Genomic DNA, 13,663 nt, shown 5'->3' with positions numbered 1-13,663 from the left:
ACTGAAAATGTCAGGGTATTACAGAGTAACAGGTAAGAGCAAGAAGTTCAGGGTAAGATAAAACCTGAGTTCAAACTTGGCTTTGTCCTTCCATGCCTCTGGACAGTTCACTGAGCTTTCTGTATTTCCGGATTGGGATGTGGGGATCCTAACAGTTCCTCATTGCTAGAGTTTTATGAGGGCAGATTAAGTCAGTGGACACAAAGGTTATGCTAGAAGTTCTTAAAGGAGTCTTAGCTTCCAGCTCTAGACAGATGCAACTCTGAAGCGCAGGCCTGATCCTATTGGAAATCAGTCCCAGCATTCACTTCTGCCGGGTGTGACATCGGAGAGACACTTGTATGTGGCTAGATGCCACCCAGTGGCTCTCAGTGAGGATGATCTATTCCAGCATTGATGTTTTTGCAGTCACCACGCAGTACACTTCTACATGCTAATCTTGTTGACAACTGAGATGAAACTTTATTGCACGACCTAATTATTTTTTTTTCCAAAGATAAACAGCAAGCTATCTGTCCTAACATGGCTCTCTAAGGGAGGCCTCCTGGAGGTCAAAAGAAAACAACAACAACAACAACAACAACAACAACAACAAAAATGTCATATTTCTTATGCCAAAAAAAAAAACAAAAAAACAAACAAACAAAACCCAGCCATGATGGTTTGCTCCCCAACAGGAATAATTATTATTGATTTACAGTGTAATAGCAGCAAACAGCTTTGGCAATTGGTTAAATGTCTTCACTTTACTGGGGCCATTAATCAATCTTAGGAGCTATTTATTGCCTAGCAGACTACCACACAATCAAGATGAGCCTGAAATCAACTCCCACACTAGCTTTGACAGGCAAAAATTAATATTTAATGTCGCATTACTAGATCACTTGAGATTGGGACTCCCTTACAGCTATAGCAGGCCTGGCCACAAAGGGGTGCTCTGAGTGACCCTCACCGGGGCTCCCACCATGTTCCAACTTTAGCACTTATAGATAGCTTGACTTGGGAATATTATGTGTCCTATAGCAATCATCTGAATGATGATTATAACTACTGCTGTCACTCTAACCTTCATGAATATGTGATGAAAAAGAGAATAAGTTCTGAGACAGAAGGACCTGGAGCAGACAAGAGCTCCACAAGGAGACCAACAGAGCCCACAGATCTGGGCCCAGGGGGGCCTTCAAAGACTGATCCCTGCTCAGATATAGTCAGATATAGGCTGTGGGTCCCATAATATTGGGAGTAGGGGCTGCCTCTGACATGGACTCTGTTACTTACTCATTGATTACTTCCCCCTGGTGGGCTAGTCCTGCCAACCCACAGAGGAAGAGGATACAGGCAGTCCAGATGAGACTTAATAGGTTGGGGTCAGATGGTAGGGGAGGAGGGCTCTTCCTTTCTGAGGACTAGGGGAGGGGGGAGGGGGAAGAGGAAGGGAAGGTGGCACCGGAAGGAGATGAGGGAGGGGCTACAATTGGGATATAAAGTGAATAAATTAAAAATAAATTTAGCAGAAAATCTTGTACAATAATAGATCCTCCAGAGGAATCTCCATACCTAATCTCAAGCTGCATTATAAAGCAACAGTAATTAAAACAGCATGGTACTGGCACAGAAATAGGCAGGTTGATCAGTAGAATCAAATCGAAGACCCAGAAATGAATCCACACACATATGGTAACTTGATTTTTGACAAAGAAGTCAAATCTATTCAATGGAAAAAGGATAGCATCTTCAACAAATGGTGCTGGTCTAACTGGATGTCTACATGTAGAAAAATGCAATTAGACACATATTTGTCACCATGCACAAAACACAAGTCCAAGTGGATCAGAGACCTCAACATAAAATCAGAGACATTAAGTCGGTTAGAAGAAAAAAATGGGGAAGAGCCTGGAACACATTGGCACAGGAGACAACTTCCTGAACAGAACATCAACAGCCCAGGCCTTAAGGTCAACAATTAATAAATGGGACCTCATGAGGCTGAGAAGCTTCTATAAGGCAGGAGATACTGTCAAGAGAACAAAATGACAGCCTACAGACTTGGAAAAGATCTTCACCAACCCTTCATCTGACAAAGGTCTAATATCCAAAATATATTAAAAACTCAAGAAATTAAACATCACCAAACCAAATAACCCAATTGAGAAATGGGGCTCAGAACTAAACAGAGAATTCTCAACAGAGGTGTATTGAATGGCTGAGAAACATTTAAAGAAATGCTCAACCTCCTTAGTCATCAGAGAAATGCAAATCAAAATGACACTGAGATTTCATCTTGCACCCATCAGAATGGCTAAGAGCAAAAACTCAAGAAATACCACATGCTGGTGAGGATGTGGAGAGAGAGGAACACTCCTTCATTGCTGATGGGAATGCAAACTAGTACACTTTGGTGCTCTCTCAGGAAACTGGGAATAAAGCTTCCTCAAGACCCAGCTATTCCACTCTTTGGAATATACCCAGAAGATGCTCCAGCACACAACAAGAACATTTGCCCAACCATGTTCATAGCAGCCTTATTCATAATAGCCAGAACATGGAAACAGCCTAAGTGTCCCTCAGTAGAAGAATGGATAAAGAAACTGGTACATTTACACTATGGAATACTACTCAGCTATTAAAAACAAGGAATTCCTGAAATTGGTGGACAAATGGATTGAACTAGAAGTGATCATACTTAGTGAGTTAATCCAGAAGCAGAAAAAGTCAAATGGTATATACTCACTTATATCTGGACGCTAGCCCGAGGGGCATGTCCCATGAATGTCTTCACTTACCAGGAAAGTGGGACAGAGGGGAAGACTTCCTTCCTATTGGGACTCTAGGTGAGAGAAGCATGCGAGAATGGGGAAATAGAAGGATCCAGAGGGTCCTAGAAACCTACAAGAGGAACATCATGATGGGCGGATCTAGGCCCAGGGGTCCTGCTCGAACTATGGCACTAGCCAAGGACAATACATGCAGTAAGCTTCAAACCCCTACCCAGATCTAGCCAATGGACAGGACATTCTCCACAGTTGAGTGGAAAGTGAGGACTGACTTTCACATGAACTCTGGTGCCCCATATTTGACCATGTCCCCTTGATAGGGAGGCCTGGTGGCACTCAGAGGAAGGATAGCAGCCTACCAAGAAGAGACTTGATACCCTATGAGCATATATAGGGGGAGGACGTCCCCCTCAGTCACAGTCATAGGGGAGAGGAGTAAGGGGAAAATGGGAGGGAGAGAGAAATGGGAGGATACAAGGGAAGGGATAACAATTGATATGTAATATGAATATATTAATAAAATATATTAAAAAAGAAAAAGAATAGGTACATTTCTTTTCCTCTTTATGACCTTGTCTCCTTTTCTCAGCCAACAATTAAAGTGTTTGATTTTCTTAAGAGTCTATAAAATCACCATCATCATCATTATAATCATTGGTAGTATCAGGAGCAACAGTTTGGGTCCAAGTATTTTGGGCAGTGCTATCTGCCCAGCCTGTTCAAGATCAGCCAACTTGTTCAAGACTACAAAGGGAGCTAGTAGTAGAGCTGCAATTGTTGCAGAATTCAAGTTGGAGCCTGGAAGCTTAACTTCTACACTTTGTAAGGGTAGAATGTTTCACTAGTTAGTGTAACATAACATCACATTGAAAGATCTAGACAATGGATAGAACACTCTCCACAGTAGAGTGGAGAGTGGGATATTACTTTCTCACATACTCTGGTGCCTCACCTTTGACCATGTCCCCTGGAGGAGGAGACCTGGTGGCACTCAGAGGAAGGACAGCAGGTTACCAAGAAGAGACTTGATACCCTATGAACATATACAGGGGGAGGTAATCCCCCTCAGGAACAGTCATAGGGGAGGGGAATAAGGGGAAAATGGGAGGGAGGGAAGAATGGGAGGATACAAGGGATGGGATAACCATTGAGATGTAACAAGAATAAATTAATAAAGGAGAAAAAAACTATGATTTCAAATATACATGAATAAATATAATATAAAATTTGAAAAAAAAAAAAGAAAAGTAAGTCACAGTGCAACCCTTACAGTGTCAAATCCTGTCCATATCTGGGTTCAGATATCAACTGTGAAGTCTTTACCTGGAGCAGGTGATGAATGGAGTGGTGTCCTCAGTGAATATCAAGATATGATCAATTATAGTAATACGTCCGGAACATTATATACTAAAAATAGGAGATTTAAAAATTACTGTTGAGATGTAAACTCCAGGCATGCTTCCATCTCTTTTTTATTTGATATTAATTCTTTGATACATTGCATATGAGTTACAGTTGGATCATTTAAAATCAATTTATGTATTAATGAGTTTTTAAAGGAGGCATCAGAGCCTCAAACCTTTAGGGTTCTGATGGAGGAACTGGATAACACAGGCGAAAACGTTGGGCACCAGTTTCACATTAAACATATAAAATGATGAAAGACAACTGTTAGCTTTTGGAAATGTCCCTGAATATTTCTTACTTAGCCTACAGCCTATTTTTCTATAAAGTCAAGGAAAGTAATATGGCAAAGTCATTGAATTTAGATGTTTTTTTTTAAGCTGTTCCCAGAGTGGGCACCAAGGACAGGGCACCAGTCAGTCCTCTCTGGAGACCAAGAGCACTGGCTGGAGTAATTAAACATTCTGTGTCTGCCTGTGTTTGTGTTCATGGGCACTCTCTCTTTGTGTGAAGATGCCGGTCTCATGCCAGCAGCTACCCTGTCAGCATCTGTCTGCCCTTTCATTTGTCATGTGGACCTGAATCCACTTGCTCTTCATCTCGACATCGGTGCACATAAACTGCATACTCCTGACACGATGGCGCATGTGTAGTAATTAGGTTGCCCCAGCTGAACTGATTCCATTCTTTGATAACTCTGAAGATTTGTGGCATTGAGGCTCTTACATTACTGAGAGGCGCAGAGATTGCTTGGTGATTCCCACCAGGCTGCTATGGGGATAGGAGTTGCCTCAGTGACATAAAGTGATTTCCTCCTCTTCTTGTTTCAGGTTCAATGGATCCAAATGACTTCCTGAGGGAGGCGCAGATAATGAAGAGCCTAAGACATCCAAAGCTTATCCAGCTTTATGCTGTTTGCACTTTAGAAGATCCAATTTATATTATTACAGAGTTGATGAGACATGGAAGTCTGCAAGAATATCTCCAAAGTAAGCTGAAGCCTTAATAAAAGGAAGAAATGGAGGAATTCAGTGTAGCTCGTCCCATAAATGTCAATTTAGCAAGCCTTCTATAACCCAAAGGATGTTTCCGATGTGTGCATCCGTGAGAATGAATGTTGTAACATTGACCAGCTCAACTACTATTTAATGGAATACGTTCTGTGTTCTCAAAAGAGGGGAAATATTTATGTAGTGGAAGATCAAATTGTTCACACTAGACATATCAGAGTACTTAAATGTAGTGTGGGAAGCTGGTGAATGTCTATTTTGCGTGTTTCCTTCATGAACTAATTGAATATTATTAGTCATGAACCAATATTTTCTATGGGGTAGTTTGTAGACATGGAATACTTTCAATAATGACAAAAAAAAAAAAAAGAAAGATATCATAGGCTCTCTGTTTTTAAGTTTTTACTTGTGTGTGTGTATGTGTGTGTGTGTGTGTGTGTGTGTGTGTGTGTGTGTGTATGTGTGTGTGTGCATGTGCTTGCGTGTGTGCTGGTGGTATTTGAAGCTACTTCCATGGCTAGGCAACATTAGAATTTTCAGACTAAAAAGTAGAAATATAGTATTTTTGTATTCTTCCATTTGATTCCAGCAGTCACAGTAAAGGCACTGTGATATTTATCACAAATGACGCATTCAAAAAATAATAAAATAATAAGAGTTGAAATAAGATGTTCAGATTTGAGAGAAATCACTACAAGAGTAATTTATGCTTGAAAAATAGAGACTTCCTCTAGGTTTTGCAATGTCAGAGCAGGACTGATAGGCTTGTGAGCAATGAGAAAAGAGGAACGAAGGATTCTGGAAGATAAGAGCACCTCTGCTTTCAAGGGGGCCCTGTGGAACTGCTAATTCTAAATTGCAAAGAAAAAAAGGAATAGAGACCAAGATGTGTCCTACCTAGTGCTGTGGAAATAGAAATGTACTGAGATCCCTTGCTTGCGGTCACCACACTTTGCAGCCTCAGAATAGTGACCCACTGCAGAAGCATTAGTATCAGCCGCTGATGCTTCTTGTCTTGTTTCTAAGACAATTCAAAAGAGTGACTCTGTCATATCCGTTAAAGTGCTTTGCAAATGTCACCTGTCACAGCCGTATTAGGTAGAATTGTGAGTTCCCAGTATTTAGGCCTGTCATGAGCATTGAATTAATACCTGTTTTCTCTGACTTGTCTCTGGTTCTTCTCAGTCTGTGATTTCCATCCTCAGATTTCTCAGCAAGACAGGGTTCCAAATAAGATGTTCTCCTGACATCATTTATTTTCTTGTTAAGTTTATCTAGTCTCAGTGTTTAAATGCTCATGTTTATCTGTATCCTTTTTTACTTTCTTGAGCATACTTATATTGTTATTTCTAAATCATTGTCCTGTATGTCATCTAAGTTGTTTTCCTAGGAAATACTACTGTGGTAGTACTAAATTTTGGAGGAAATATATTATGTTGGGTTTTTTTGTTTGTTTTTGTTTTTTGCATTATATTTCTGTAAAAGGATCTAGTCATCCAGACTTGACTTTTTGCTTTTGTTTTTTGTTTTGGTTTTTTTAGTCTGTATATTTGTCCCACTTTTGTACAGTGGCTGTTTAGATTGCTGTTTGCTGTGACCCCCAAACTTGCCTGGTTACGGACCAGACGATTGGTGTTTGAGATTCAGTCCAGGGGCCACTAGGGTGTTGATATGCAAACGAGGTCTCAGATGTGATACAAGCTCAGCTAGGGCTAGGTGCAGCTTCTGAGCACAGCAACAGACCTCGCAGAGCGAGAGTTAGCAGGTGCTTGCTGCAGATACTCACAGGTCCATGGAAGGCTTCCACCATGATGCAGCTGGTCCTTAGGTGGTCGAGGCTGAGGTCACAGTGGGAGTAGGTGGTATTCCCTGTGGGAAGTAATGCAAGTCTTATGGTGGTTCTGAGGTGGTTGGTGCTGGGGCTGTGATGGTGATGCGTGTTGCTAACTGGGCCAGGCTCACTTGGCTCCCTGTGACCCTTAAGTGGCCAAAGCTTGAAGTCTGGGCTCAGGTGTGGGCAGACGTTGCTACCTGAGGGAGGTGCACAGGACTCTGCATGTTCCTCTGGTGGATGAGACTAGATTCTGCTTACTTCTCAGTTCCATCTTATTTGAGTCCTTGGCTGGTTGACTGTCAGGTTCTGAAATGTAATCATTCTCTTGGTCCCTTGATTTTTTCATGATCCTCTTTCCTGCCTCTGTTTTTAACCCCTTGGTTGGTAATCACCTTAGAACATTATTGAGTCATTTATCTTGCCTTAATGTAAGTCCACGAGGACAGGAAGCTGTCTCTGTTTTGGTGTCCCAGCCATGTCTGGTGCACAGTGGTGTGCACTAATTCACTGTGACTGACTGAGTAGTTAAGTTGAGGTCACCCATAAATGAATAAGATTGGCATTTGGAGTTAGCTGGTTTTGTGACTGAGGCCCCAGGTGGAAAAGCCCTAGTTGGTACATTGGAAACTTCCATCTCTGAGAATTTCTTTGGCCTGTTATTGTGGTTTCCTCAGGGCTATGAACCTTGTCTCCTTCTGGATAGACCACTGGGGCATATTTACTGAGACCTTTATTTTCACAGATACCTTACAAATAGGAGCCATGATAAATGTATTGTTGTTACATCCAATTCTTTATTAACCAAGAGGTAAAAACTGCAATAAAATAACTGTGAAAGGATTCTGCTACTCATATGTATCCCATTGTCGTTGTTGTTGCTGAGCCAAAAGACTCTTTCGTGATAGAATGTGATAGATTTCCTTCAGAAGATATAACCTGCTGCAGCTTTGCTCTAGTTTTGATGCATGGTGGTTTGTGGGAGCCCTGGGACATGAAGTGGTTCTTAGGCCAGTGTACTCTTCAGAATAGCAAAGCACATTTTCCAGTCTTCTGGGATTCGGCTTGTTGGTGAAAACCTTTCATACCCTCTGTAATAAGATTATAGTGTAATCTACTATAATATCTTATGTGGTTCATTTAAAAAATTTTCTAACCACACAGACATCCTAATTCTGAATATGAATGTTTAACCACAATGGGTAATGCTGTCCATGGGCTGGTGGTCCTGGCTTCTATAAAAAATCAGGCTTAACAGGCTATGAGAAGCAAGACGGTAAGCATCCTCCTCCTGAGGCCTCTGCATCAGATCCTGCCTTCACGTTCCTGTCCTGCTTGAATTTCTGGTCTCACTGATTTTGGTGATTTTGGTGATACGGAAGTATGAGCAAAATAACTCCTTTGCCCTCCAAGTTGCCTTTGGTCGTGGTGTTTCATCATAGCAATAGTGACCCCAAGGAAGACAGTCAGGAATGTGGTCATGGCTTACTGGGTTTCATAGCTCAGGAGTCATAGTTCATGGCTAAGGTGCCAGCATTTGCCAAATCATCTCAACATTCTAACAAGGATGAATCTATCACCAAATTGACGAATACTGTTGTCAGGAGCTGGCTCATCCTGGGCTGTTGAGTTGAGGAAACCAGTCCCTTGCTGGGCTTTGGCAAGAAGTTGTCCTGAGCTCTCTATCACACAGGATGGCTCATAACTTCCCAGTGTGTTACAGCACCATGACCAAGTGGAAAAGCAAGAGAGCAATGAGCATCAATACGATGAAGCCCTTTTACGACTTAATTTTGTGCCTTCGGTTTTTTTTCATATTCTATCAGCTGAATGCATGTATCTGGGTCCACCACAACCCAAGGGAGCAGGATGGTGACTAGGAGACAAAGATCAGTGGAAACCATTGGAGAATCAGCTACCACATATGGCTGGTCATTGTTGTCTTTTCTTCCTTGCACTTTTCTTTCCATATTGAGTGGATTTGATGTCAAATGTCTGGCTGGTGTGGCCATCAGAGCAATGATGCTTTCTCATTTAGCATCATGCTGAGCTTTATTTAATCTTCATAATAACACCTGGTTTTCAAATGAGTAGTTAGTGGCAGAGACTACATAACATACCATTTAAAGCTCTTGTGACTGCACACACACAAAGTTAACCATATTTAATACAGACAAATTGTCCTTTAGCTGTCCTTCTCTGAGAGGTGACATGAGGACTTACACTTTTCCCGTTGTGTGACTTTACATTCTGGAATGTATCCCTTTTGCTTCAGAGTCAAGGGAGATTTAAAGGCCTGGACTGAAGATCCTATTGATTTCTCTGCACAGATCCTGTTACTCCAAACTAGAAAAGTGGCCCAACGTCAATGTGATTTTCTGTGTGTGTCCTGGGTGGAAGGAAATAAGGGACCAAATGACTGATGAGACATCAGTCACATACTAATGGTTCTTGTTTCATGAAATTGTGTGTGTGTGTGTGTGTGTGTGTGTGTACACGTGTGTGTGTGTATACATATATACATATGTAATATACAAATGCTTGTGATATCCAACTATTTCCAATTTATTTATTTCTTAGTTCTATTGATTTTCCTTTTTATTGGAAAAGTAACTACAAATGCAGAAAGTATATAAATCATATTCAGCAACTTAGCATGTAATTATGAGTAAATATGAAATTGTGCAGTTATCTCCCAAATCAAGAATTTGACCAGAGCAGGCATTCCAGAAATGTATGTACTCTCTGACATTCATAACCAGTCACTATCCTGCATTTTCCAGTAATTACTTCCTCTTAACCTTGCCATACCCTTTTAGCCTCCATATTTTCTCCCTGGTTCTGGGAACTAAACTCTGTCTCCTGCTAAACAGGAGCTTTGCCTCTGAACTGAACCACAGGCCTAGTCTTTCCTTCTTCTTGAGGAGCATTTTGGAATTTGCTGTTTCATCTGGCCGTCTCCACACCCTTTCCACTCCTGCAGTCCTTGTCCCTTATGCGCTGTGGCTAGCAGAACAGTCCTTCCTGCTACCATGGTCAGCAACGACTCCTCATTACTCCAGCTAGCAAATAACCTGTCAGCCCTTATCTTCCTGAGTCTGCTCATCAAATTTGACTATGATGGTAGTTTGCTCTTAAAGCCTTTGACTTGTTACATCTTCGTCTGTCATGCTTCTGGCTGATTCTTCCCAGGTTTCTTTCAGGTTTACTTTTCTCTGCCAACACTTGCGTGTTGGTGTTCTCATGAGTGTGTTTATTCCCAGGTATCTAGCACACTTGTTCCTGCTTGTTAACACAGCCATTAAATGTGTATGTTTAGCTGCAACTCTGAGCTCCAGAGCCACATGCTTCCCTTCTTTCAGCCAATGCCACATGGAGCATTCACATCCATCACAAGGCAATTAAACTTGTTTCACTTTTACACACGTGCAATGATGCTATTAGCATCTAGGACCTATTGGGCTCTTCTCGGCATTGTATTAAGTACTTTACATGTATTAACTCATCTGAAATTCTACTTTAACAATGGATTCTTGGAGATAATTGCAGTTATCACTATGTAGACAAAGACACCATACCACAGGGCTGTTAATCATATTGCTCAAAGTTACAAAGCAGTAATGAAGAATAACCCTGATATAAAATCTTATAATCTGGTGTCCTTTCTTTCCTCCTAACTACTGTGTTAGAGCTTCCGCGGAAGTCAGGGCTTGTGTCTAAGCCTAACGACTGCAAGTCCAGTTCACCACAGGGAATAGTGTTTCATGTACGAAGGCAACGAGAACAGGAATTTCCACTTTTGTGAAATAACCCCAGTGTTCTAGATAGCTGAAGATGCTTGCCAACAGTATGGTAGTTCAACCTGAAAATGACATGAAGTTTCTGAGTTTCTAAAAATAGCAGTAGTTCCTTCTAGTAATGATAAAGCCCATTGTGGGAGGCAAATTTCTGTACCTAGCTGTATAAAATGAGCAGTAGGTGGATTTCTGTCCATTTCAGACATATCTATATCTGAAGAGATGTTCTAAGAATAGCAAGCCAAGAGGGAAAGTAAAAATGCATTATGTATGTGGTTATAAATGTAATATACACATTTTATAAGTGGTATACCCTTAAAATTGATCAGTGACCTCATTTTTAAGAAAAATATGCTAAAGGAATGAAATTTTTTTTCTTTGGTTTAGCCAGATCATTGCCCCTTTATCAGTTCAATGGCTAAAGCAAACTGTGCTGTTTTCCTTCCTGTTAAAAATTCCAGTGTCTCTATATGGTTTGTGTTGAGGTCAGAGGTCAATATTGAGTGCTTTCCCCAATAACTCTCCACTTTATTATTTGAGACAGAGTCACTTGAGTCTGGAGCTCACTGACTGATGAGACTGCCTAGCCAACAAGTTCTGGGGTCTTCTGTCTCTGCCTCCCCAGTGTTGGCATCATAGGCACGTGTCACCGATGGGCAGGATTTTTTATAACTGTGTTGAGGCTCTGAAATGCAGGCTCTCACTCACTGAATTATATATTCCTAAGCTGGAAGTGCTTAAAGAAGGCAGAAGGCCCCAGATGATGGTTTCCATGAGGAGGCAAATCACTCATGTATGATGCGCAAAACACAGACTGGCCTCTGTATTGGCATGGTGGGATGCTTTTTCTGTATTCTTGGTAAATAGATGAGAGTCACAGCATAGAGGATTGATTTATCAGAATTCTCAGAATTCACTTTGCTAGTTCAATGTTTTCCAAAATAATCTCTCATTTTCTCTTTTTGTCTAGACGATGCTGGGTCAAAAATCCACCTGATTCAACAGGTAGACATGGCGGCACAGGTAGCTTCTGGCATGGCCTATCTGGAGTCCCAAAACTATATTCATAGAGATCTGGCTGCGAGAAATGTCCTTGTTGGGGAACATAATATCTACAAAGTAGCAGACTTTGGACTTGCAAGAGTTTTTAAGGTAGACTTAGTTTTCTTTTAATTATTTCTTATACTAGGTTAAATACCAAACAAATCCATAGACCAATAAGTTCACAATTATCATTGAAAACCATTTCTCAGCCTAGTATGGTAACGAACACTTAGAATCCCAATACTCAAGAGGGTGAGGCAAGAGGATTTTGGGTTTGAGGTCAGTTTGAACCTCAATGAGACCTCTGTCCACAAATTATAACTGTAACAACTAAAATAAAAAAAGGCACATACACAAAATAAACAAGCAAAACAGCTATGTTGTTTATTTGTGGCCCATTGATAAAGTCACATAGTGTAGGATCTTACAAAAAGAGTGCATTTCTATTTCCATTTCTTCATCAAAATGAGCGGGAGAGGGTGTCATCTAGGGAAAATAATGATCATGTAGGCTAGTAAAAATATAATTGAGTTTATGGTTGAATTTATGACCTACTTTTCACCTGCTAGCAGCAGCACCAATTTGCTTTCACATTTCTGCCTCTTACAGGGAGCAGTAGACTGTATCTAGCTTTGCTCACTTGACAATAGACTGAGGCCACGCTCCCGTGATTCTGTAACAACCGTCAGCTTTGTGTGTGTTTGTATGTGCATTGGGCAGTCAATGTTTTCTATATGTGTATACACATGTGCTCTAGTCTGTGTGGGTATATGTAGAGGCCAGAAGCTGATATTGAGATGTCTTCTTCAGTCATTTATATATCTTATTAAAATGGTTTTACAGATTCTTTGAGGGTTTCATACAATGCATATTGATCATATTTACCCCCTGTCCCTAACTTTGCCCAGATCTTTCTCCCATCCAATCTCATGGTCACGTCCTCTCTCTCTCTTCAAACTGAGTCAGACCAACTGGGCCTTACCTTATTTATTTCTGCTAGGGTTTCTCCCTGAACCTGCTGTTAGCATTTTGGTTTGATTGGCTGGCCAGCGTGTCTCTAGGACCCACTTGCGTCCTCCCTCTCTGCACTGGGGTTACAGGCAAGCACCGCATCCCCAAGTTTTTATGTGGGTTCTGGTGATCTGAACTCACGTCACTGAGCCAGCTCTCCAAATTTAAATCGCTGGCTTTTCATTTCCCCATACTCACCCTGGTTTGTGACATCAATCCAAGGACACTAATAATAAGACACCAGGCGGGGTGTTTAAATCTGGATTTAAGTTTAGATTTCCAGATGGGTCGCTAAAAATATGGCTGTAGAACATGAAACACAACAGGTAAAGATTCTCTTTTCATATCAACTTTTCCCCCATAAATTAATTAGAAATCCACTATGCTGATAATTTAAAATATTTAAAGACCATTTTTTTTGGTACTAGCAAGTGATTTAAAAATAATCAATGCCAGCTTTTTTTTCTTTTTTCTTTTTCAATGCCAGCTTCTAAAATAAGTTTTATTTATTTTTATTTTGTGTACATGCACACTTTTGCCTGCATGTTTGTCTGTGCATCACTGCACGGATGCAGTGCCTGAAGAAGCCAGAAGGTACCAGATCCTCTGGAGCCAGAATTAAAGATGGTTGTGTGCTGCCGTATGTGTGCTGGGAACCAAACCTGCATTCTCTTCAAGAGCAGCAAATGTGCTTAACTGCGGAACCATCTCTCTAGCTTGTCTTTACTACCAACAGCAAATAAAGCCAGACATCCTTTGTGCCTCCCTCTTCTTCAGTTTGTAAAGGACTTA

The 13,663-nt window shown here is 41.0% G+C and overlaps 1 protein-coding gene across 1 annotated transcript in view; it reads left to right on the top strand.

The window, feature by feature from the left end:
* FRK (fyn related Src family tyrosine kinase) overlaps positions 1 to 13,663 on the top strand; it is a 103,943-nt gene that overhangs the window by 86,686 nt on the left and 3,594 nt on the right. Inside the window, exons 5-6 of the mRNA XM_084777976.1 lie at positions 5,009 to 5,167; positions 11,787 to 11,968. Of these exons, the coding sequence (XP_084634102.1) occupies positions 5,009 to 5,167; positions 11,787 to 11,968 (341 nt within the window). The remainder of the gene's footprint in view (positions 1 to 5,008; positions 5,168 to 11,786; positions 11,969 to 13,663) is intronic.

Source organism: Acomys minous, assembly GCF_964271855.1.
Source record: "Acomys minous genome assembly, chromosome: 3".
Lineage (NCBI taxonomy): Eukaryota > Metazoa > Chordata > Mammalia > Rodentia > Muridae > Acomys > Acomys minous.
The sequence above is the reverse complement of the archived record's forward strand: the minus strand, read 5'-3'. Positions and strand labels throughout refer to the sequence as shown.